Source organism: Mytilus californianus, unplaced genomic scaffold (genome assembly GCF_021869535.1).
Source record: "Mytilus californianus isolate M0D057914Y unplaced genomic scaffold, xbMytCali1.0.p SCAF_9, whole genome shotgun sequence".
Classification (NCBI taxonomy): Eukaryota; Metazoa; Mollusca; class Bivalvia; order Mytilida; family Mytilidae; genus Mytilus; species Mytilus californianus.
In genome coordinates, this window is record NW_026262745.1 from 47,909,895 (window position 1) to 47,936,435 (window position 26,541).

A 26,541-nucleotide genomic window follows, 5' to 3' on the forward strand; every position below is an offset into this window, starting at 1 on the left:
AGGGATTGTGTCAAAGAGACAACAACCCGACCAACGAGCAGAAACCAGCCCAAGGCCACCAATGGGTCTTCAACGCAGCGAAAAAATCCCGCACCCGGAGGCGGGCTTCAGCTGGTTCCTAAACAATAAAGTATACTAGTTCAGCGAAATGGACATCTAAAAAAACTCCGAAAAGGAGAATATTGCTGTCAGTTTGTTTATTCCAAATTGGCTAGAGTTATAGGGGGAGGGTTGAGATCTCACAAAACATGTTTAACCCCGCTGCAGTTTTGCGCCTTTCCCAAGTCCGGAACCTCTAGTATTTATCAGTCTTGTGGTTTCTTTTAAGATTTTGGTTCATTTGTTTGTTTCGGAATCTAGTGTGGCGTCCATATCGCTGAACTAGTATACATTATATGTCTGTAAGCAACATAGAACAGTATGGCTTATACTATACTCAATATGAAGATTAGTAGTAGGATGAAATGCAGAGAATACAGAAGTAAGAATTATTATCTCATTGTCCACCGTTGATAGTATCTTCAATCATTTGTTTGTATGTTAGAAAGTGTGTATCGGTTTTTTTTTGTGGTTCTAAATGATGGTCAGGATGGGGTTTTCAGAATAGAGAATAATGGGCAAAAAATGCAGAATAGTGTGCCAAGATAATAAAGAATAGAGCAAAATAGGCAAATAATTATAAAGAGTGGAGAATAGTGGGCAAAATAAATAAAGATTAGAGAAAATCGTCTAGTTGATTTTCTACCGTTAATGTTTCACTTAGTTGCTATCGTTTCAAAAAGGCGGGATATCGAAGGACGAAACATGATTGGAAATATGATTTTATAAAATATATGTTTGCTCATTAAAACTTTTATAATTTGTCTTATTTTGTTTTAAAATAAAAAACGCCCAGGTATAGCATACAGGAAAAATAAACAGAAAACGGTACAAGATACAACACAATACCCAGATGGTTTAGAGCAACACATTTGTCAATAGTATTTCCGTCACATCTTCTTTTTCTTACTTTATTATATATCTGTTAAAAACTACAATAATGATAATAAATAATATATATATCACGGACATTTACAAGAGAGTATACATATACATTCATATTCAATATCATAATTTTGGCACATTCATTAGGGTAAAAATACAGCAATAGTGCAAATTGCACTGCACTTTCTGTTATTTAGGTCATCTACTTCCAACCACACTTGGATTCATTGAAGTCAGTTGCAGATTCAGATCGAAATTTTTCAGATAGAAATATGTGTTCAGATGTCAGAAAATGAGATTTTGGCGCAATATTTCGTGTTGTGTTTGGCAGACTTAATGTTGAATCTCTTATATAAGACTGCCTGAAATGAAAAGAGCAAAGACTTTTAATGAAATTAGTTGTAACTGCATAAATACAATTCTAATTCATAACTGTATTATAATGCAATTCCTAAAAATAATTACCGTACTTACAGAATTAATATTTAGATTTTTTTTTTAAGATGTCTTATAAATCGAATGAAAAGTGTCATAAATAAGCGGCAAATCAAACAAAACACATAACGAGTCCTTCTTTGTCTGATTTAAAGCTTTCATGGTATAATTTCCAATATATTATTTCATGAAAATATTAATTTAAATGATATAATATCAAATACTAGTAAATAAAGGGGAGTATACATGCACATACATGTAGGAATCTAAATTTCAATGTAGTAATTTTAAAACATTTATATGCGGATTATGACGACAGTCTTCAATAGTCACTGATTTAGTATTGGTATGATTTAAAAGGGACACCACAGATACCAAGCTTAATATAGTACATGTAGACTCGTTTTGTCTGTTCATGAGACTCATCAATTGAACTCAAGTCAAAACAGTTGGAAGGCAAAATCAATGTTAAAGCCGAAGGACATTGAAAGCATGTGTGCTAATTCAAACTGAGACTTTGTTTCCAAATTATTAATAGCTATCCTGTTAAAATCCTATAGAACTTCTTTTTGAAAATTTTTGTTTTGTTCATTTTCCTCTTTTTCTTTAATTTTGTGTGTGTGCAGTCACACTCGTACATGTAACGTCTGAAGATTATTTCCATTACACAATTTTTGTATTCTGGAATTGTATCAGAAACTTTCTTATACCACTTATGGTGCTTATACTCACCTTGTACTAGTATGTTCTTATCTATCTAACTGTCTCATTGTAATATACCATTTTATTTATAATAATAAGGTTTCTATATGAAGAAAACGATCTGGGGTAAATCTCAATCACGATAAACGTTTTTTTTTTTTTTTTTTTTTATGGGAGGGGTAGGGATTTTTTTTTTTAAATAACAAACAAGGGGAATTCAAAAAACAAAATCAAACGACACCAAGAGGACATTCAATATACAATGATATATCAACATAAAGAAGTGTATATGAAATATGTCAAGCTGCAAATTGTCCCAATTCTAAAAAAAAAAATTAGTTCATCTATCAGAGGCTATCAAAGACATACATGGACATCGATTTGTCATAATGACAAAACAACAACAATATTAAAGTATGACAAAAGACAACAAATGGTGTGGTTCCTTACTAGTAATATGCACCTGATCGTGTTACAGGGTTTCGTTCTATTAACAATATCATTACAAATAAAAGGAGGCATTAAACATGATGTTTATACCACTACTTACTTTGGTTTTAGTTTCCATTTAAAGATGAGTACAGCAATAACAATCAATATAATGACAACAGCTGCAACTACTGGTACAATTATCCAAATTTTCGTCTCTGATTCTTCTGGAGGCACTGTGAATTTATTAGCAAAATATCATTTTACAATTTTACAGTATTTACAAATAAGTGAAGAGCAAAAATATTATTTTCAAAATAGATGAAGTAAAAATGTCGTTCGTTCTGTCGTATTTCTCATGAGTGAAGAAAATGTTTATCCGATATTTTGTTACCGACAGAATACACTATATTTATTTATATGCCTACATATACGGCAAGTAAGGTTATTTTCATCAATGATAATTTACTTACTTTCAGCTTGAATAGGACAAGTTGTCTGTAAAATAGAAGATAGAACGATATTTTATTCGATATGTGACACTAAATTCAATCAGAAGTGATTTTATTTCAATTTCAAAATATACTTTAGCTGTTTAATATTTGATCTATTTACACTGGTAGGCTCTTTAAATACATAAGCTTTTTGATTTTCAGCAAATATTATTAGATAATTAAAAAGATAAGTAAATATACATTTATGGTTATAATTACACCATAGATAGTGGCCTGAGCACAACATGTATTTGAAGCGAAAGAATACTTCAACAGTAGAATTCTTATAACGTCTATGGTTTCTACGTATTTATACATCCCTTGCTTGAAAATGATCCAGTTTGAGCGTTCCTGGTAACCATAAACCGCTTCGGACGCTAGATATTTATAAATTTTACTTTCCTTTGTTATTATTTTTTTCATATTCAATATCAACAGATGCTTTGGAATTTACTAAAGTAAAATAGTTTAATTGTCTCTCTAAAACTATTGTCTGGTGCAAATTTTACAAATGGAACCCTAAAAATCTAACAGTCAAACACTAGCGATACAGACGAAGTCGTTGTTTTATAAACAAAAAACGGGATGGTAAAATATACTACATGTATGCTTGTAAAGTCAGTACGCTTTTTTCAAAGCGTTAACGTTTGTTTACATGTACAATATATACCTACTTTGTTATCATTACAAACTATAACGTAGCACGGAGTAATATTGACTTACCAATTTTTCACAAGACAGAGTTGTTGTGTTACATTCATAGCACGTAGAGTCAAAGACAATACTAATGAGTGGGTCCGTGTAATTTTCTCCATTGTTTGAAACTGCGATTCGGTATCCAGTGGCAACTATATTGAAATCAGTAGATCTTTTTTTCCTTGATCCAGGCAAGTTACAGTACATAAAAAATGAATTTGCATAAGTACCAGGATGAGTAAATGTGTCTCCCTCTACAAGCAATGTTGTAGTACCGTTAGATTTCAGCTAGAAAATACATAGGATATTCTGAAGACATTTCGTCTATGAATAAATACAATCCCAATTGATGATGTATGCCAAGTGTAGTTTTGTTTTTTAGAATAAGTTCCGAATTACTAGAAATACTATTGAATAAAGCCTTATTATATTGTATGATATATACATTTATTTACTTTGACGATTACATTTTATAATATATAAATATATTTACTTTGACGATTTCATTATATAATATATAGATAAATTTACTTTGACAAAAAATCAAAATGCTAAGATCACCTTTTACCTTTATTTATGTTAATTATTCACGTAACTATTTGCAAGATACTGAACTATTAGAATACTGAGGAATATTGATCGCTAGATAATCATTTGGTAACTTTATGCAAAGAATGTTGCTTATTTAAAAATAATGTATATTTCTTAACTTACAGACATAGAGATATATTTGCATGTAAGGCCTGCTCCATCGATGAAGTCATATCCAGGAACGATAAAAGTTCTGCATGGTTTCTTTGATGAATCACATAGATCTTCAAATGCATTTTGAATAATTGCAGGTGCTTGGGAGGTGGTTAGTGAACACGATTCTCCATAATAGCCATCGTTGCATTGACATTCTTCTGTAATAGGTACAACGACTCTAATCGTAATTATACCCTTATCACTTAGTTGTTATTGTTCTTATTTCAGCCAATGTAGTGACATAAATAATTTTATATGTCCGTAATATGGATGGAACTAATTTAGTTTTCGTAGAAAAAATACAACATAAATATATTCTAGGTAAATAGTTTGTACTGACATAATCTGTGGTGTACGGTTGGTAGCTCTTCATTTTATATTTCGTATGATAAGCGTAGAATTCAAAGAATAAAAATGTCGTACGGAAACGAAAGGAAATATTAAAAGATTTCTCATTTCTCATTTTTATGTGACCTTTCTGAGTTCCAAGTTCGAAGTCAGAATGTAAAATTTGAACCTGAGAAATATAAAATTTGGAACTGCGAAATGTTCAGTTGAAAGTGAAAAATGTCAGCTTGAAACTGAGATATGTCAACTCGGAACTGAGAAATGTCAACTCGGAACTGAGAAATTTCAATTGAAACTGAGAAAGTAAGACAACAGAATGTCTTTACCGGCTTTTCGTAATTTTGGCATTTCTGTTTTTACTTGTTTTTTAAACAAGGATGGAAAGAGTGTATAATTAAAATGTATTTGATAATTGTTTTCATATGCGTAGTACGTTAAACAAGGATATTAAATATTGTATTCATGGTAGAGTGCATTAAAACAGTTTGAAAGGGACAAATTTGCCAAATTCAGCTAAGTGCAACTTATCCGAGGGTAGTGGGAGCCCAATTTTTATAAACTTCAATATTTGTGAATGTGGAATTATTTAAAAATGTGATATTAATCATGTCAATAAAGAAGCACTGATACTGAACTGATGACAGTCTCCGATCTGATGATAAAGTAGTTGTATTTTTTAAATTGTGACGTATACTTTTAGTTGTGAGGAGTCGATTGTTGATTTACTGCTGCCAAGGTTTTTTTCCGTTTTGGGTTTAAATTCAATTTAAGTCTTACTGTACATTGTTGTTTATGTCTGATGTTTGTGTGGTTGTTTTTGATACAATCATCACATAGTTAGTCGGTGTTCAACTAACGGTGAATATTTATTATCATATTTAAGACACATCATTTTACTTCTAATGAAAATAGAAAACACAACAAGACTCAAATTTTAAGTTATCTTACCATTTATGCATAGTCCATGGTTAGAACAATCCTCTGGACATGTCGACTCTTCTATAATAGAGGCGATTGGCTTGTCTGCACCACTAGAATTTGTACTGTTTGTGACCGTCAGTATTTCGAGTCGTTTCGATTCTTGAAGACACACACTTGCAAAGTTTCTGATTGTGACTTTCAACCAACTATCTCCACCAGTGGACTTAAAAGATGCATTTAAATGAATTGAACTTGACGAATATTTAATTCATAAAAACGTTCTTAAGATAGACTGTTCATTTTTCTAATGTGTAAAATCAATGTCCCAAATTGTTATGTGTAAAATCAATGTCCAATTTTTATAATGTGTAAAATCATTGTCTAATTTTTATAATGTGTAAAATCTTTGTCCAATTTTTATAACGTGTAAATCAATTTCCATTTCTGTCTACTTAGATTTTGTACTACTTTTTAAAACATATTCAGTTTGTTTGATTGATTGATTGTTGTTTTCCTAAAGTTCAAAAAGAAATATGCTATTCATGTTTAACAATAAATTCAGTAGGTACGTTCTGCAAACATTGTCAGAAGAGATGAAGAGAAAATTTGAAAATTACATTTACCACTTGACAAAATGGATGTTGGAAAGTGTTAACAATTTTTGTCTTGCAACACGCCACCTATGGACACCTGCAAGAGTTGTTGCAACAAATTCTAACGTGCAGGATCATTGCAATGTTACTACACTAGGCATCGGATCTAACGGCCCCATATTTATCGGACATAGCTAGGTATGTATAGATCCCGAACAACTCAATGAATAATCCACCATAGCAAGTAAAGGGGATTTACTGCCGGATTGCGAATATTCCATTTTTCGATAATTCCACATTCACAAATATTGAAGTTTATAAAAATATATGTTTTTACATGTAACATAGTAAACCTTTAGGGTCAACCAGTTTGACGTTTAAAACATTTAAGTGTGAATTAAGTTCGATTTTTCAATGATTTACAGATTTAATGTTTACAGCTACCTTTATATCTTTGATACAGCCATTGATGAATGGAGCTTTGTCTACATAAGGAACATATTCAGAACAAACGTTAAAAGCCGGTGCTTTTTCAAAATGATATGTACAGTGTTCTCCTGCAGATGCCTCTGTCCAGCCATTTTGCCATTCTTCTGTAATCTATCAAGCAAAATCAGCAAAATGATATTTTGATGAAATGAAAATATCTCATAGAATGTAAAATAAAAAGCAGATGTCGTGTTATGAAAACAAATATAATTCTTAGGATTTCCAAGATTTTATAATCAGAATATTCCTATACTAAATGTACATCTTATGTTTTGAAGAAGCATATGCATGTAACGACTAAAGATTATGATAATCTAAGAGCTCTGAATATTATGAGTACAAATGAAACGAACAGCAATCATCATAAAACCGGGGGAATATTGTTTATTAGTATGTAAATTAAAAACAAACTGTACATGATATTATATTCGAACAGTACGGCTATTAATCTTCTAACATAGAGAGACCGACATATCTTCGAATTTTATTATAAATGTTTAGATACATTTTGAAGCAAAGTATAATTGATTTACATTATTAGAGTCAACAAAGGAACAAACGAAGGCCATAATATCTTACTGTTTCTGATGGCTCATCGTCAGAAACCATAGGATAAGAAGGTGGTTCATAATCAGAGGTGGATCTCTTTTTCCGAACTGCTTTTCCTTTATAAGAGGTTGATCTTTTTTCCGTGCTGCTACCACTGTTGCACAGTCAGCTGTATAAACGCCCAAGGCAGTTTTTGTATCTCTACATGGTTTCATAGCAGCTGTCAATTCACAGTTGAAGTCTGGACTACCATGGGGATAATCGTCATGAGGCGATACACATGTACAATACTGCTGACCGTTATATATTGTCTCTTTTAACTCCCCTTCAGGGTCAAACAAAGTCTCGTCTGCATAAGCACCTTTAACTCTACAATATCAATAATTGACTGCTCCGTAAAATATCATCATTATCAATTTTTGAAGTGAATTTTCAATATTCATTTACTATTCACATTAAACATATTAAACATTAGCTTTAAACAATAAATAGTCATACAAAATCATAGAATATACTTAGTTCCTCATTGTAATGCAGAATATTACTTAATATCCCTTTTTATCTTGTATATGTATCTTCGACTTACGGTATTTGATTTATTACTATGTATATCTATTTTCTTCAAACCCCGTTCCTTTTGTTTCAGGAAAAGCTGAAATCACCCCGGAATTTGGTGGGATTCGTGCTACTCACTCTTTAGTTCTTTATTTGTGTTTTGAATAATATTGTTTGTTTTTAACTTAAGTCGTTTTTGGTTTTTTTCCATTGCGTTGTCAACTTGTCATCAGCTTATGAGTTTTAATATCCCTTTGGTGTCTTTCTCCTCTCTTTTAAATAATAAAATAACTTTCTGTCAAATTGTATTTCTGACCTTTTTTTTAGAAAAAAATGTTTTATAACTTTTTGCGTTCGTTCAAATGTACATATCGTGCGTAAATAAAGAGATATTTAGAGGAAGGTATTATAATAATCCAATACGTACTGCCATGATGAAGCAAAAGTTTTGATATCTGTAACTGGAGCCAGCTGATCTCTTGGCATAAAATCATCATTCGCATTACCGTTGTAAATACCACACAGACCTTTTGTCATACCCGTGTCTAATACTGACGGTATAATATTTATGCCATCTACATACGTAGAACCATAATTAAATGTGACTTTTGTTCCAGTGGGGAGTGTTATCTGTATAAAAGTATTAACAATTAAAGACAACACACACAGCCAAATTTAAAGTAGTTTTGTTCAATCAGAATAACACACATACATAGCATCACACCAACTGAAGTCTTAGATATATTACATGTGTTTTGATCAATTTCCGGGTAATACAACGTGGTAATTTAGGAATTGTATTTGAATAAATATTCTTGTCTGCAGATATAAAGGTATACCTGAAAATTATTTCAAGCGTTTTCGTCTTTCCATTTCGTAGTTCATGTAGGTTATTACTTTTATTGCATGTATTGGTATTAGCTTTTTATTTCATTTGGAGGTATTTCTTATATTGACAGTATATGATAGTAAAGGTTTGTTTTAAGTAACTACTGCATATTGATCAACTGTACATTACTACATTTCAATTCGACAAATGATATGAAATATGATAATGAATCAAATTCCACAATTACCTTAAAATTTCTTTATTAATACACAAGTATTCAATAAATTCATGATAAACAACACGTTGTCCTTTATTAATTCTTACCGCATATGTATACCCCGATTTTGTTACTGTGAGACTTTGGTCATCACACAATCTTTGTGTCATATATCGATTTATCTTTCGTGTTCCCTTATAATTTGTCTCACAGTAATTTGCAACAAATAGACTGTTGCCACTTCTAACGGCAACACCACAGTTACAGAGAATCGAAGTAGAGCACTTCCTAAAGTAGGCACTGACCTATCAATTAAATAAAGTAAACAACAAATTCAGAAAAAAAATTGAATCAAAATGTTTACGTCCATGTATATGCCTAGCATAGACACAGAAATGCAATGTTACCGAATGCATGGTTATGGAATTTTTATCGGTCAGAAAAAAATATGCTATTTGATGAAATAATCATACTTTTTATCTCAGAATTCAAGGCTCAAACATTTGCTTCAACATAACTTCTCAGTTATTAAACAACTAAGTTTTTGATTCATTCAGGGAAGGGGACTTAAAAGGAATTTGGCTTTGTAGGTCCTTTTTGGGTCATTTCCTCATGTTTTTACGTATTCATACATCCCTGAATTTTAAATGTTTCTGTTTGAGTGTTACGGATGATGGTTGATCCAGAATAGGGGATCGAATGCACAAAATGTATCAAATGTTTTGTTCATCCCAAGACATACATGTCAGTTCATTTTTTTCAGGAATATATTGTCCATTTTATTGAATTTAATGGAAATAGAAAATAAATATTTTAAAAAACTACCCAGTTAAAAATTTCTTTAACTATTACAAGCCTTCATGTTAACGTTTTTACTCACTGACGAAGCATACCAATGTGAAGAATTTACAAAGTTAATACTTTTTTAATAAAGGTTCAGACTGAAACTACTGATTTTACAGTTTATTAAACTTCAATTGAATAATCAAATAGAGAAATTTTATAATAAAGAAGAATATATTTTGTTCACAGTTTGGTACTTGAGGTGCGTTGTTGGTATGAAAATAAGGAGATGTGGTATGATTACCAATGAAACAGCTACATGTATGCACCAAAGTTCAAATGAAGTGGATGTAAGGAATTATAGGCAACCGTACGGTTTTCAACAATGAGAACATTGGTAGTTTCTTTTGTCAAAGGAACATACTTTTATACAAACATATTTGAGCTATGGTCCAGGTCTATCGGATTTATCATTATAGAACGAAATCGTCATTAAGGACATGTATTAGAAGTTGTCACACAAATTACGAAATTTATCATGCATGTATCAAGAATTTCTTATGATTGTATATTCCTTATACATTTTTGATTAAAGGGCTATTTCACACCTTTCGTTATGCATGGTAAATTATTGCTTTCTGAAACGTATTAGCCTTATATTTGCTTAATGTAAGAGCTAAATAATAATATGCTAAGAAAGTGCAACTTGAATTATTTTTTATTTATGTATTGTTCCCAACTTGTGGTCCAAAGCGCACATGCAATACAAATTACACAAATAGTCTGCATTATTCTTTTAAATTACCTGAAGTGGCAAGCGGTCGTGCTTGTACATAATGTATTCGCCTTCTGTTAATCCTTGGTGAAGCTGGAGTTCATAAATTCTAGAATTGAGTATATATTTGGATATTGTTTATAAAATGTTTTTGGTAAAGTATATCATTTTGCTTTCCATGGTAAATTTTCAAACTTGTGAACGAGATCATATCAGACTTTAACAAAAATTACACATTGTTTTATTTCTTCAATTATTTGAAATAAAAATTACTAAGTAATAAAATCTGTTACTTATATCACATCTTATAATGTTTTCCGTTAAATGTGTGTTTACATTTCTAGTACCTTTCGTATAATGCATGCCTTTCAGGCGTTCTGTAAAAGTTATTGTGCTTGATTGATTTGAAAATTGCACGTTCTGTAGTTTCCATGCAATGACTAGTCTTATACACTTACAAACCATTCTACCTCTGTTTTTACCGATTTTAATATTTGCTATTGATGACAAAAGGAAATTTTATTTCGCAATGCAGGCTCTCTTATTATATTCAACAAAAATAACCTCCACGATAGAGAAAACCCGGTTTGCTGTTACTTTGAAATCTTATTTTTCTTTGTTTGCAGTGATATTCAACTGCCTAACTTATTTGGCCTTACAAATGTTTTGATTCAACTGCACTGATGAGTCTTTTGTAGTCTATACACACGTCGAGTGTTAACAGTCATGATAAAAAATGAAGAGATGTGGTATGATTGCCAATAAGGCAACTATTGACCAAAGTTCAAATGAAGTGGATGTACGCAATTAAGCCTAGACTTGTTGATGAGTATTTACAACAACTGGGTCATGCAACTACTGTTGGACGACTCGTCCTCAAGGATATCATTAACCAATTTCTGTTCCGGAATATCATTGCTACTTCATATCGTATAGATTAACTGTTCAAAGGATTTCAAATCATTTTAAAAACTAAGGTTGTTCTAACCCGGGCTAATAAATGACTAAAGCCAGATTTGAAAAACTTTTGGGGAATTTCTGTTTTCAATGCTCTCCAAATTCCTAACCGATTTGCTTTCAAATTGTTTTGATTCGAGCACAACTGATGGTTCTTTGGAAGACGAAATGCACGTCTGGGGTACTACATAAAAGATATGAATATCTTTTGAATTTTGTTATAACAGTATAACCACGTGTTTCTGGAATGTTCTAAATTCAAATGTACGGTTTAAAATTGGAAGATGAAAATTAACCTCTCAATTCGACCATCATTGCCAATGCCTAGATATAAGATAACCCTTAGGGTTGAGTGGGGTGTAGAAATGTGATAATTTCTTGACTTCCAATTCATTCCAAGAAAAACAACAATCAATCAAGAAATGTTAATATTTGAAGCAGTACTAACACTGTCCTGTATTCCAAACTAATGGGATTAAAGCTACACAGTTTTTATCAATTTTAAAGCGCAACGTGATGTAACAACGCTTGTTTCATTTCGTTGTTCCCAAGAAGCCATGGATAATGTCTGATAACGAAAATTAGTGAGAGGACATCATTAGGTTTCAACATGATATTTCAAATGTGTGTTAATAACTTGGTCCGCAAATTGTAAATTAAGTTATAAAAGTTGTAATTGTTTGCATGGTTTATTTATTCATTTTAAAAACTAGATATTTGTATCGACGTTTGCACAAAATGTTGTTATTGTAATAATTACAATAATTATACATATTTTTCTTTAGGTTTTGAATGAGAAATACTTGTTTAAAGGAAGGAGAAGTAAAAGGATATATACTGTTACAGGAATTTGCAATCCCCTAGAGAAGTACGTTCATCAGAAACTCGGAATATCGCTTATTATAGCTGACAAAGAAAATGCTTCTATTAGGAAAAGAGGCTAGATGAAACATTGTGGCGTAACAAGCCATAGAACGTTATTAAAATGACACCTTTGGAAATTGCGTATCCAGCAGAGATTAAGATTGGTGAAGATTAAAACATAAATCTAAGGTATTGGGAATTTTTTTCTCTTTTTTTCTACACATACATGGCGCTGGAGTATTTGTTGTGTCCCCTCATGATTAGACGTATCACTGTTTATGATTTTGTTACAGTTGATGAGATATACATATGTGTTGGCTTTCAAACAGAAATAAATTAACATACTGTTTGGTGTTTATGTAACACAAATCAATATAATGGAAAAGAAACAAGAATATCTGTGCATACAAAACTATAGCCAGTGTTATGGTACATAACTGGGTAATATTTGATATTTACATCATCATTATCAATTTTAAGCTGATGTGAGCATGGCTTCATGGAAAATTACATAACTGAAACGTTAGCTTAAAACAGGAAAGGCGAAAGAGTAAGACAAATATGCTGCCTATTATTGTAGCCGGGTCAGGACTTTCAAAAATAAAAAAAAATGTTAAACATATCGTGAGTATAAATTAAGTACAATACATTTAAGTATTTTAACAGATATTATTAATATAAAGTGTGATTTGTGCATAATATACTCACTCTACTTTTTTTCTTTCGGGCTCAAACCTTATTGTTCATTGATGAAGCTGCAAACACTGCCACAATACATGTAGCGCCATGTTGATGTAATCTTATTAATATGTAAATATGAGCTAAGGACTTACATATACAAAGGCTGTTCCAGACCAAAATATTTGAAAATTCATGATATAATACAAACGTTGAAGAATTGATTAGACCGAAAAGGACCAAAAGTACCTTCATTAGAAATGATTTTTAAAATTCATAACAGCACATTTAAAAAACAACAAAGGTTTTGAAGTGAGTAAAATTTTATTTTGGGTAAGGCCTTGGCTCAAATTTTACTTTTTGCTGTTTCATGGGCCATTTATTGGCTCTCACCATATCTTTTACGTTATTATGAAAACTGAAATCATTGCATAACGAATACGAGTGATAAATAGCCGAAATGTTTCCCGCGTTTAAAACTTATTTGCCTACGAAAAAATAGGATAGCTTCCAACAATTCAAGCTTTGAACAAGGCAAGGAAAGAAACTGTTGATGACATGTTTGTCTTGTGCAAGAGTGTAAATCACAATGCAACATTTGAATGATAAGATGCATTATTTAATCTGTACTTACTTCTGGTCGAACGTCCTCATATGAGGATCGTTTTGTGAGTAACAGCTTCTACCTAATGTCACAATATCTGCGTCTTTAACATAAACCTAAAATTAAATGTGTCATTGAAAACAATACTATTGATTAAACTTGTTTTTATTTATTACTTATAAGATTATAGGCGTAAATGTTTAAATTATACGGATTTCATACCAGATTTGTTTATCTGACTTAAATGCTCCAAGAGGGTTAGGAGGAAGATCGAGTGAAATGAATTCTACATGAGTTTTACGATCCAAAACACGAATCGGTTGGTCGGTACTTTGTGGCTGCGTCTTATCGCATACGACACATGTTTTCGCCGTCTGTGGTCTAATGATACCGGAATAGTTTTTTTATTTGTAAATTTTCCGATTCTGACTTATTCCCTATTATGAAAGACAGTGGAATTATTTGCCGAACTATTCATGTATACATAAAACTAAAAAGATGTAGTATGATTGCCAATGATACAACTCTCTACCAGAGACCAAATACGATAGAAGTTAACAACTATATGTCACCGTTCTATCAATATTGGATGTCGCTGTCGACGCACCCGGTCTCGCTTCGCTTGGAGTGATTTCCTCGTTTTTTCACCTTGATTTGTATATTAACCTACATAGATTTACGAGATGTTAACACCAGTTGTCTATTCATTTTTCATTTCATACTTCGTTTTTTGGTTTACTTATTTTTAGAAATGTTTATCATGTTATGAAAAAAATGTTGCGGATGATAATAGGAAAAAAAACACATTACCTTGATATCTGGAAGGTGAATATTTTTCCAATATGATATTGGTTCTATAGGTTCCACTTCATCGGAGTTGTACAATCGTAACAAAACAATTCTGTCCTCAATATTGACTATTTGATCTGTTTGGCCCAATATTTTAATCATTTGTTTTTCCTGCCAGTTACTGTGAGAAAACTTAATACCACATGTTTCAGATTTGAATATTAGCCCGTCCTTTGTTATTCCATTGATGCACTCTTCCCCATTTAGTTGATAATCTGGTACACCATTTAAGAGAACCAATATGCAATCGTTTTGTCTGATATTGTCTTTCACATTTTGAGGTCTGAAAATTTTGTAAAAAATAAAAATAAATAAATAACAATGACAAAAAAAATATACAGGGAAGGAAAAGATGAGACAAAACTAAGACATTGCACCTTGAAAGTTTTACTGTGTAAAATTAATGATATAATGGTATACGTCGATTGCCCATTAACATCGTCTTCTTTCTGCTTTAGAAAATCGACCCTCTAAAAAATTCATTTAAGCAATTCTTCTTTTTTTTTAACTTTCATTGGTATTTTCTTTTCTTCAGCTCTCTGTAAAATTCCTTGTCATCATTGTTTGTCTTTTCGTCGTTTTTTTCATATGGCTGTCTGTTTTAAAAGGACTGAATATATGTTATTGCCCTTGACAATTTATCTCTCTTATGAGAAGAATTTAAAAGAAATTTTGTTTATCATGCCCGAAAATGTTAATCAGAATTTTCTTTTCTTTCGTGAGACTCCAGAGTTAGTTTTGAACATGTACTATTAGGACATCCTTATTTGACGATATTTATATACAGATGTACCAGTAAATTAGTAAATACTGATATGAAATATTTTGATAAACAAAAACGTCTTTCAAATTTGTGCATTTTCACGTTACATTTCCTGTGTTACATTTCTTATGTATTTGTGTCACAGTAAGAACCGATTATTAAATGACGTTATATACGCCGATTGACCTTGGGTCAACGAGTGATACTCATTAAGTTCCTGTTTCATTAATGACATGCTTCTTATTATTGTGCAAATTTCAAATTAGCCAACTTCATAATTTATATTGCATGACAAAGTTGAGTCTTTTTTCGGACATGTGTCTGACGTAGTTAATCATAAAACTCATAACAGATATCAGGCTTAAAATCCGGAAGTCCAGCGTGTCTTCTACATCAGAATCACCAGTGGCAATTAAATCGAAACAGATAGAAGGATAATCAAGACATAATTTGAAAAATATTGAAAACAAAAAGGTCTACACGCTGTGTAAGATATAGCTAAAGCCATCTGTTTGTGGAGGTAAAACAAACTTATTGTTTCGAATAGTTTTCGATTTTTTTAAGCAGTCGTTATACCTAAAAAATTACCCTATACATGATATTTCAACTTAGATTCTGAACTGATATAACTATATAACCGTGGAATCTTTTAAAAGTATATATGTACTGAAATCGGAATTACGATTCAAAATTGTACAGTACATGTTAAAAACAATCGAATGAAACATAAATCAAAATAAAGGAGACAGAAGCACCTTTACTGATTAAAAAAATATGATACTTTAAAGTGTTTATTTTATTAATGACAGAGAAGAAAGAAGGGTAGTTGATAGTTTATTATGTATTACATGTCAGTTAGAGCAGATTTATTTTAAGACACCTTCTCAAAGAAAATATTCAATTGTCAATACATTACATATTTAATGAGGTCAATTCGACATTTAGCTTAGTGTTTGCAATAATCAATAACTTGTATTATCTTACGATTTACCAAACAGTGTTTTATTTACGTTATTTTAAAACTGAAGCAGTGGTTTTTTGTGCAGAATTTGATTTAATTATTCATTTTATTTTTTTAAATAACGTTTCATTAAAAGTATTTAACATACACATTTTTTGGCCAGGCGCATGATAAAGGCATAGTTAGTTCTGCCGGTATATTTAACTCTTCTCCCTCTAGAACTTGGTAATCTGTGGTAGATGATGGGTCGATCTATAAAATAAAGATAAATTCCTTCTACAGTATAAATCCCAATGTTGTGTTCAAATGTAGAAAAATACTTTATTTAATGTGTACTTACATTTGTAGATATGCGTATTTACATATAGGCATACAGCTAGCATATGATGATTTTTTTAACAATAAGCCCTAACGAAGTATATTCTTACGTTCTAATTATTTGAATAATAGTATTTTTGGTATTAATTATTGTAACGTTACAATAGTTAATACCAAAAACATCGTTATTTAAATAATTAGAACTTTTATATATTACACATATTTCAAGTATTTATAGAAAAACTTAGCTTAAGCTTATTTCATTCAAATTATGCAAACCTTTAAACCTGCAAAGAAAACTTCTGAATTGTGTTGCGGTCCATATGTTCCGAATCCTTCTCCTCCTACTTGAATAGCACACTTCACTATCATATTAGGCTTATATGTCGATGTCCAGTGTTCTTCTAACATACGACCTAAGCCAGCCTCCACATCTGTTTTTGATAATCCTTCCAATTTGGCGTCTTTCATTTCAATGTCATTGATATACCATCGTGTTTTATATTTGTATCCATCTGTTAGGTCATTTGCATGACATTCAAAAGTTGCCTTACTGTAAACCATTAATACTTCGAATTTATTGACAGCCTCTGTCTCTGTAAGAGTAACTTTTACAAACGGTGTCACTGTTACATCGGGAAATGCTAAACAAAAAACAATAATAAAAAGAGGTACAATATTGTCTTTTGTCACATTTATCAACAAAAAGGCAGAAGATAGAAAATGGACATTCAAAACTCATAGGTCGAAGAAAAATTGACAACGCTATTGCAGAAAAAAGAAAAAACGAAAAGACGAACAAGTCCAAAACCACTACATAGGAAACTGAAGTTTGTGCAACACGAAAGAACCGTTGATGAATTCAGGTACTCGGGGATATCAAGTGTACTTCAAATTAATAGATGATAGATGTATAAGACATTTTGCTTTCGACACACATTATATATTATGCCTTATGTAAAAAAAAAAGACCTATTCGAAAGATACAATTTTGCTACCGCATGCACATGCTGTGTTACACAAAAGAAACTATTTAAAACTAATCAAACCTATGTTATATACATACTGTCACATCCTGGTGAAAATCCATTTTCAGATGTCGTGCCATTTTCACATGGTAGTTGTGTACCTGAAATATTAACAAAAAAATAAGTTTATGATTACGGTTACTGTTGTGAAGTGCATGCACACAGATTAATAGGGATGATTTTGTCTAGTGATAAAAAACTAATATAATATAAGTTAACAATCCCTGCAGAAAAATAATGTTTAGACGCTTTTGAGTTATGATTTGAAATGATTTCTCATCGCAATCGACTTCGACTATTTATTTTTAAACGAAACCTCAGCTGCCGTGAAGGAAAATCAACAGATATTTTTTTTTATTATAGAGGAATCAATCTGACCAAATTAATGATAACACTTACCAAAACAGTAAGCTGACGTACATCCGCTCGTTATACTTTTGAGGAAATAAACATAGTACCCATCACAGTTTTTTATTTGGATTTCATATTCCGTGTGTTTACAATTACCATCATAGTTTGCAGCATATGCTGTTCTTGTAACTGTGACGCCAACAGCTGGGTATGCCTCTTCGCCAACAGGTAAATCATCTCAAAACACAAATAAATATATCATTTTATTATAAATATAAAAAAAAGTTTAAAGTTTAGTCTTTAATGAGCATTCCATGCAAAAATGGATTAGAAAGATTCTATAAAAACTCATCAGTTATCAATCGTTTGATTTGGTACGGCAGACGCGCGTTTCGTCTTCATATGCCTCATTTTTGATGCTCGAAAGTAAACGTTGAACGAACATTCAGGTATGAAGTTAAAGGTACTGCCAACAAAAAAAATCTAAAATCTTTGCCAATTACAGCTACGGTAATCTATGCCAGTGGGTAGAAACTCCTTAGTGTTTCGACTAGTTAAACAAAATATTAATACTAAATTTATGCAAATTATCATAATAATATTTTATGTCAAATCAAAAATGCTGACTGGTTGGTGCCGAACAGGTTTGTTCTGGGCATTGCTCCAAAACAAGTTTTTCTTGGTCTATACTTATAGAAGTTTGACGTACAGGAATACATATTACAGTATAGGAAAGCATGATTTCATGTAAAAACTCATCAACGATCCCAGGCGTAATATTTGGTAAGGCGTACAAGTGTTTCGTCCACATTAAACTCATTAGTGGCGCTGGAATCGAAACCGGTAGAAGGCCAAACCAAATGTAAAATTAAAAGCATTGAAAATCATACATTTGAAAAACTTTTTCGCCATCTTGATTAGGCCATCTATGCCTGGGAAAGTTGAACTTTAGTGTTACTTATACAACAATTTATAAACATGATAAAAAAGTAAATTTACAGACAATAATCGTATAACGATTTTTTATGTCATTACATGTGTTTTTCTAAAATGAGCTTGATTTCAATAATTTTTTTATATTTTTTTATTTGTTAAAAAAAGGTTGTATAGAGACAGGTTTTTTCTAAACTATTTCGAATTGTATTTAATGTAAGGTAGCTTTGTAAGTCAACTGATCGATCAGTGCAGTTATATATCTTAATTGTTTTTAAAGAATTCTTCAGAAAAATATTTTCCACCTGTTTCATTTTTACTGGCATTACATACTTTGACCGACTGAACATAATATTCCAGATTGAAGACTTTATTCCATTAACTAATCCATTTTTTTAAACTTCATTATCTTACCAGTATATAAATATATTGGTTTTGCTGTATTACATCTTAATCCTCCTACTGGACATTCTGTTGGCATTAACTCTCCAGAATCACTTGTAACTCTATACCATCCTTCTGCTAAAATATTATCACATATCTGTGTAGTATCAGTTGCAAATGCTACAGATCGTTGCCAGTCGTTTATATGTTCTGTTGTGTCACATGGATCAGCTGAGAAAAAAAGGTGAAGATATCAATTAATATTCTTAATTTAACGAAAAAATATCTAGACGATCTTTCTGAATTGTAAGCAGTACACTGAACATAATACCGTTGATTCCGTATAGAAACCTGAACATTTATTAAACTTATTATTACCATTTTTTAAAGAAAGAAGCTAGATATATTTTAATTATAAAAACGTGACGACGATACTAAGAGGACATTCTAAACTTCACAAGTTGAACAGACAACGCCAATAGAAAAGAACGAATAACGACAAAAAGACCCCAAGTTCACAAAACACAACATTGAAAACTTAAGACCGAGCAATACGAACCAACCATAAAGCGTGGTGATCGCAGGAGCTCAAGATTTTAAGTAGTATATGCATTATCACCAAAAAGCAATAATATAAGCACAACAGAAACCATAAGCTGTTTCCTTCGGTTTTAAAATCATTTTTTTTTTTTAATTTACAAAGTTTATGAAAAGAAACTTTATTTGATTATCATTACTGTATGAAATATCAACTTAAAATCGTTTCAAATCTTATTTCAGTCATACAATAACTTTCTTGTCTTCGAAAGCTAACCGATACTCTTAATAAATAGCTCATCTCTATTTAACACTGAAATGGAGCGAATACAAAAGGGCCTGTCATTTCACATATAGTTTTTGTTCGTTTGTGACGCCTTTTTCCACATTTGGCAAATTCGACGCAATGCTTTTGATATAAGCAAATCAGGATTATAGGGTCTCGAGAGAGGCAAAAGGTATCAAATGGACATTCAAAGTCGAAAATAGACTGACAACTTCACCACTTGGAAATCTTATACTAATAGCTTAATAGCTTTCTTTGTGAGCAGCAACCCTTTATCAAGGAAATCATAATAGTAACGCAAACCCTGGAATATCGTATCAACTGTGAGATATAAACTCTATATGATGGCGATGCTGGAATGTTGCTACATAGAAATGGAAATTTCACAATTGGAAAGCTGAAATTTCAACCGACCCTAATTGTCAATTTCTAAGTCAAAATATGAAGCAAACTAAACTGTATATGTTGTATCCTTTGTTTCAAGATCGATGGGATAAATGTGTTCAACAAAGTCACCAAACTAAATTTTTTAGTGAGAGGACATCGTCTACATAGCGGAAAGTAAAATTAAAGGATAATAGAAGCTCCTTTATGAAGACAGCCTCATATGAATGAAAGAACAAGTCGACAAGAAGAGGAACACAGTTGGTTCACATGTGATGTTGAGCAGGACGAGTTTAAAAAAAATTCCACACTGATGAAATATAATATTAGCAATCGGGTTAATAAAGTATCTATTTCTTCAATGATTAACGGAGTCTGGCTAAAAGTTCTGTTAGCTAGTGGTTTTCTTAGTACTGCTGTAAAAGAGGGACGAAAGATACCAGAGGGACAGTCAAACTCATAGATCGAAAACAAACTGACAACGCCATGGCCAAAAATAAAAAGACAAACAGACAAATAAAGGTACAGATGACACAACATAGAAAACTAAAGACTAAGCAACACGAACCCCACCAAAAACTGGGGGTGATTTCAGGTGCTCCGGAGGGGTAAGCAGATCCTGCTCCACATGTGGCACCCGTCGTGTTGCTTATGTTATTACAAATCCGGTAAATAGTCTAATTCGGTAAGTCACATTCGTGAAAAGGGAAGGGTATTGCAGTTACGACATAAGGAACATATCCGATATCATCTGTGAAACGGTTATTCCATAACGGCCAACTAATTCGTGATGGCGTCCGTAAAATTTACGAAGGGATGATTTCAACTTCACCATTTGGAACTCTTGGCTTAATAGCTTCCTAGTGAGCAGCAATCCTCTATCAAGGAAATCATGATAGGAAACACAAGCCCGGGAATATCGTATCAATTGGGAGATATATACTCCGTATGCAGGCGCTGCTGGAATGTTGCTACATAGAAATGGAAAGTTCACAATTGGGAAGCTGAAATCATCTCTTTTGTCGTAAAGTTTTGTTTTCAACCGACCCTCATTGTCAATTTCTAGATGTAAGTCAAGATATCAGGCAGACGTAACTGTATCTGTAGTATCCTTTATCTCTAGTTCGATGGGATAGTTTCGTTCAACATAGTCATCAAATTTTGTATGATTTAGTGAGAGAACATCATCTATATAGCGGAATGTAGAGTTAAAGGATATTGCTAACTTCTTATCTTTCTTCCTAAGAAGTTCCTGTATGAAGTCAATTGTAACAGATAGGATTAAAAATTCCTTGTATTAAATTAGGGTCAATGTTAGTGAAAATTGTGTTGACCTAAACAATATGATAGGACATAAACGATAGTAAGGAATCTTGAAAAAGTTGACGTATTGTTATTGACATGGTTTAATAAATGTTCTTTGAGGAGTTTTAATATATGAGAATTGTGTTTGGGAATTGGTTTATCAAATACATTGTGTACATCAATAAAAAAAAAAGAGATGTCTGCCAACTGTATTTTTTTCAGATCATATTGATTTTTAAAATACTATCAAAAATCATCAATTTCTTAATTATTCCAATTGAGAGGCATTAAAACATTTTTATATATGAACTGCGTCGAGTAGAAATTGAACTTATGAAAATAAAAATCAATACATCTACATGTGTTATTCCATTTCGGGTTTGACAAATTTCTATCCAAAGTCTTTAACTATTTGAAAACTGAGTTGATATAAGAAACATACAAAACAGACCAAAACTTAATTTCGTATTTGAATGTTCCAAAATCAATCAAAGTCTTATCATGTACATGTATATATGCACTTGCAAAATGTCAATTTCTATATGACGCAGCTCATATGATGTCGGCTGAACATGTGGTAATTCAATATACATTTATAATTCCTTCTACAACTTGCATTTACCATTCATTTTAACGTATTGCCAGAAAACCTTAAAGTTCCACAGATAATTTTGCAAAAAAGCGTGTATCATAACAATGTTGAGTTTCGCCAGTTGTATATAATTTCATATCAGCAAGATAATCAAATCTGACTGGAAAGTGGTATTTTCGTAAATGGGATGCTATTTAAAACATGATTTATGCTTGATACTCGCTTATTCAAATATTTCATTCATATTCATGACAAAAATTAACTTATTGTACTAAAGGTAGATTATGCGCAGTAGTTCGCCCCGGACGAGGGTGATCAATGTGATCGTCAGCTGAAAAATGAGAATATGATGCATAGATAGGGAGTAAATTTGCCTTGCAACTATCTTCCTATAGACCCATCAGATATATATATAACAATAGATTTTAGAACAAGTGTAGATAGCGTGGCATACCTGTACACGAAGCATCATCTTCAATTTCCCATTTCGACCGGACATGTCTGCGAATTTATGTATTCTGTGAAACTAAACAGGTGATCCACTTTGAGCTTGGCAAGAATATTTCTGTCGGACGGGAGAAGTGCAGAAATGACTAAATTTCTATAAGCCAACCTTTTGGATCATAATATAATAAATAACATGAAAAATACTTTTTTACCCAAGTATAGTAACAATTAACAGTATCAATTTTACAGCACCAAAAATGAACACTTCAACAACTAATGTCTTTTTAATGATGCTTAATGACTAAAAATTTGAAAATCCAAAACGTAATACAAATGTTTACTGCTGATACAACCCAAACCCACCAAACGCAAAGCCAATACCCGGACAAGGATTCAGAGTATAAATAAAGGAGACATATTTCTTACTTAAAAATGACTTCCTATATTTTGTAACAACAAATTCGTTATAACAATATACATGTTATACGATATTTGTCATTATTCGAGTCTTGTTCTGGTATGATCGAGTCAACATGAGTAGGACGATAACACATATCACAAGCACATGCTTAGTTTTAAGTCAAATGTACCATACGATTATCACCGTCTCAATAACCCATCATTTGGCAAAAATTCTTTGATAACCAATTTTTATATTATCAGAGGATGTGTTCTTGAAAGCAAGGTTAACATTTAAAATTCTTAAGTTTTTATGGCCCAATGATTCAAATCATAACATACTAGGTTTCAACTACTTGTGGTTTATGAGTTAAACTAACATTCTGCTTAGAAAAATAGCGATGGGAAAAAAACTAAAATAAGATCAATCTTCTTTGAAATTGACAGAATCATCCTGAGAATGTAACGAGCAAACTTTTGAAATCAGTTTCTGTGAAATAAATGAGATACGATAACCAGAACAAAAAGAGGTAAACAACGCTTTCATGGAGAAGTGTTTTGTTAAGCAGGGTCAATTTCAACAGTTTGATGATATATACAAACTATCTTATCGACATGATGTGAAACAAAAATGACACGTAAGCAAAAAGTATCGGATGTAAAAAAAATATAAATAATGATCAGAACAAACCCAGAAGGTCTCTAAGTGTAAGATAGAAAGATATAGTAAATTACCTTTCTAACATACATATGACCCATCCAAAATGTTTTAGAAGGATAATACTATATTAAAAAACATGTTACTGGACTCACTTAATATATATTTAAATCAAAATGTGCTTTAATGACTGTTTATTTGCATTTGACCAATTCAATCACACCTGGTTATGTATTTAAAAATATATAATTTGTTAATTCCTATCTTTATGAGAAATAAAATTACAAGTTATATAAAGACAAGGAAACAACTTTTATGGACAGTTTTACGTCTCATTGTATCTTATCTGGTCTGTCTATATATAAGACCAGCATTACGCTATCTAGTTGTAATTTAAGATTAAGTTTAATCAAGAGAGTGTGAATTAATTAAATTAAATCAGATGGTAGCAATATTTCTTTTCGAAACAAGTTAAATGAATATATAATAGAATAAAAGTCCGTATTTTACGAATTAAAAAACTCCACAAATGTTATCCATTTTCATAAAACGTACTTGGTTCACTAAATATAGAAAAATTAGCAACTGATGTGTGTTAAAAGCTGGTCTATAATGAATAGATGATAGTAACACCTAGTATGGTATTGATTGTTTACTAACCTGTATAAACTTGTGGAAGACAAATAATTGCTGTGATCAAAATTATATGTGTACTTGTCCTTTTCATTGTTTTTCGAAATTCATAGTTCCTTGTCATGGGTAAAGTGTTATGCAGCGATGAATTCAGGTATTATAAACAGGTTCTTAAATAGCACTGTTCAATCATAGACGACCAATAAGATTATCATATTCTAATTGGAATGTATACACATATATATGTGTAGAACAGTTCTATAATTTAAATGCCCATAAGATTCTATATCTGCCAAAAAATGTACAATTCGACTGATTTACAATAAACAAAGAATACAAATATAAATGCAATATAATTTAGAAAAAAAGATATAAATGAACATAAAACACCATAAGGTTTAGACTTTCCTGATATTCTTGCAAAAAAAATCAATTTCAAAGAGGCTATTTGTAGAAAATCGTTCCAAATCGCAGACATTTGAATTGTGTGATTTAAATTCTTTAACCCCAAGCTTTGGCATTTATATTAAGGTGTATTTCAGTTAATATTTCACTTTTACCATGTTTTTCTGTGTGATGGTTACTTTGTTTTTATTAGTTTGGGACGGATATGTACTATGGGCTGCTTTAAATTAATCAATCAAGATGTTATATGTCGACCGACAAAAAACTGTTGAGTATCATTGGTTACTGACTTATATTACATTTTATGGTTATAATATGTAAATTTTGTTATCGTCTTTCACGAATTAGCATTTAATTTATGTAGCTGTTATTACCGGTTTTTCATTTTCATTAGATAATGTATTAAATTATATCTACATGTAAATTAACTAACCTTATTAAAAGACACTTTTTATCATATTTCATTGTAATTATCTGAATATGATGCAATGGCAAAGATATCTGGAGGTTAGTTTGTTGTTGTAAATATGTAAATACAAATTTGAATATATGGTATGTTTCAGTAGTACCTCTTTGATATGAATATCAAATATAAAGTGTTAAAAAAAATTAAATTTATTATGTATTTAACAAATTGAATGTTTAATGTTGATACATTCAATTTGATATAAAGGTTTTCTACTCGTTGGTCAGATTTATAGTTTTATTTTTCATATTCCAGTGAATATAAACAAGACTATAGTCATACACCAGGATAATATATGTATTTATAGTGCTGCAATCATCTAATTTCTAATTACAGACAGTGCTCCCAAATTTACTTTGTTTTACAAGGATAAAGAAACCAAAAGTAAGACAAACTGCTTCCCTGTCTATACAAAGCAAGTGTGTCGAGCATGGTGTATTGTGTGAAATAGAAAATGCTGATCGAGTAGAACAGTTACTACATAATCAATCGGTTATGTGGTATCAACAGTAGGATACACAATGTATCCAAGGAATGAATAAAAAGGGTGCTTGCTGTGAATGTTATTATGTTGAAGACTGTATGTTAAGATCTAGATGGTTTTTTAATTTGTTTTTATCATCTGCATATGATGCTGTTTCAATTACGTGAGCGTACACAAGGTTACACAATACACAAACCTTCAAATGCTAATCTATTATTCTTCACCTAAACTATAAGTATAATACAACATGTTATCAAAATAGAATTTCTGAATTTGCCAATTACAGTGCTTAAAACAAACTCCTGTAATCATGGCATCATCAGGCTGGTACGATAAATACATGTAGTATTTGCATTTAGTACTATTCTTTACTAAATAGTTATGTCGGGAAAAGTCAATAAAGTAGCAACTCAACTAAATTAACAACAAACACAAGAAGACTTGAACTTCCATTCGTTCACAATATGCAGGTGCCTTTAACAAGTTGTGAATGAATCTGAAAGAATTGATCAAGATCATCAAAAAACATAAAACTTGTCATGTGAATTAAAGTCTAAAACGGTGTGCCAAATCTGGCTATTAAAAATAATGTATTATAAATGAATATAAGACTATATTTAAGAGTTGTTTTATTTCAGCTGTTAAGTCATTGATAAAAATGAAAACTTTTTACAAAACAACCCATTCAAATAATAATTATAACCCAATT

General features: G+C 31.3%; 1 protein-coding gene across 2 annotated transcripts; it reads right to left on the reverse strand.

Moving 5' to 3' along the window:
* Window positions 1-803: 803 nt before the first annotated feature.
* LOC127714382 (von Willebrand factor D and EGF domain-containing protein-like) lies at window positions 804-24,666 on the reverse strand. Of its 2 annotated transcripts, none has more exons than XM_052220438.1 (19): window positions 24,505-24,666; window positions 19,267-19,467; window positions 17,968-18,156; window positions 17,607-17,669; window positions 16,820-17,184; window positions 16,371-16,474; window positions 14,460-14,781; window positions 13,680-13,765; window positions 10,577-10,655; window positions 9,096-9,293; window positions 8,370-8,572; window positions 7,418-7,756; window positions 6,794-6,949; window positions 5,784-5,979; window positions 4,455-4,645; window positions 3,768-4,028; window positions 3,024-3,048; window positions 2,672-2,786; window positions 804-1,346 (listed from the first exon to the last, which is right to left on the reverse strand). In XM_052220438.1, exons 1-13 carry the CDS (start codon window positions 24,599-24,601, stop codon window positions 6,835-6,837), a joined length of 2,361 nt encoding a protein of 786 aa, XP_052076398.1. In that variant the 5' UTR covers window positions 24,602-24,666; the 3' UTR covers window positions 804-1,346; window positions 2,672-2,786; window positions 3,024-3,048; window positions 3,768-4,028; window positions 4,455-4,645; window positions 5,784-5,979; window positions 6,794-6,834. The 2 variants fall into 2 exon arrangements, with proteins under 2 accessions (XP_052076398.1, XP_052076399.1); XM_052220439.1 differs by having other exon boundaries at window positions 804-1,342; window positions 2,668-2,786.
* Between the last annotated feature and the right edge of the window lie 1,875 nt (window positions 24,667-26,541).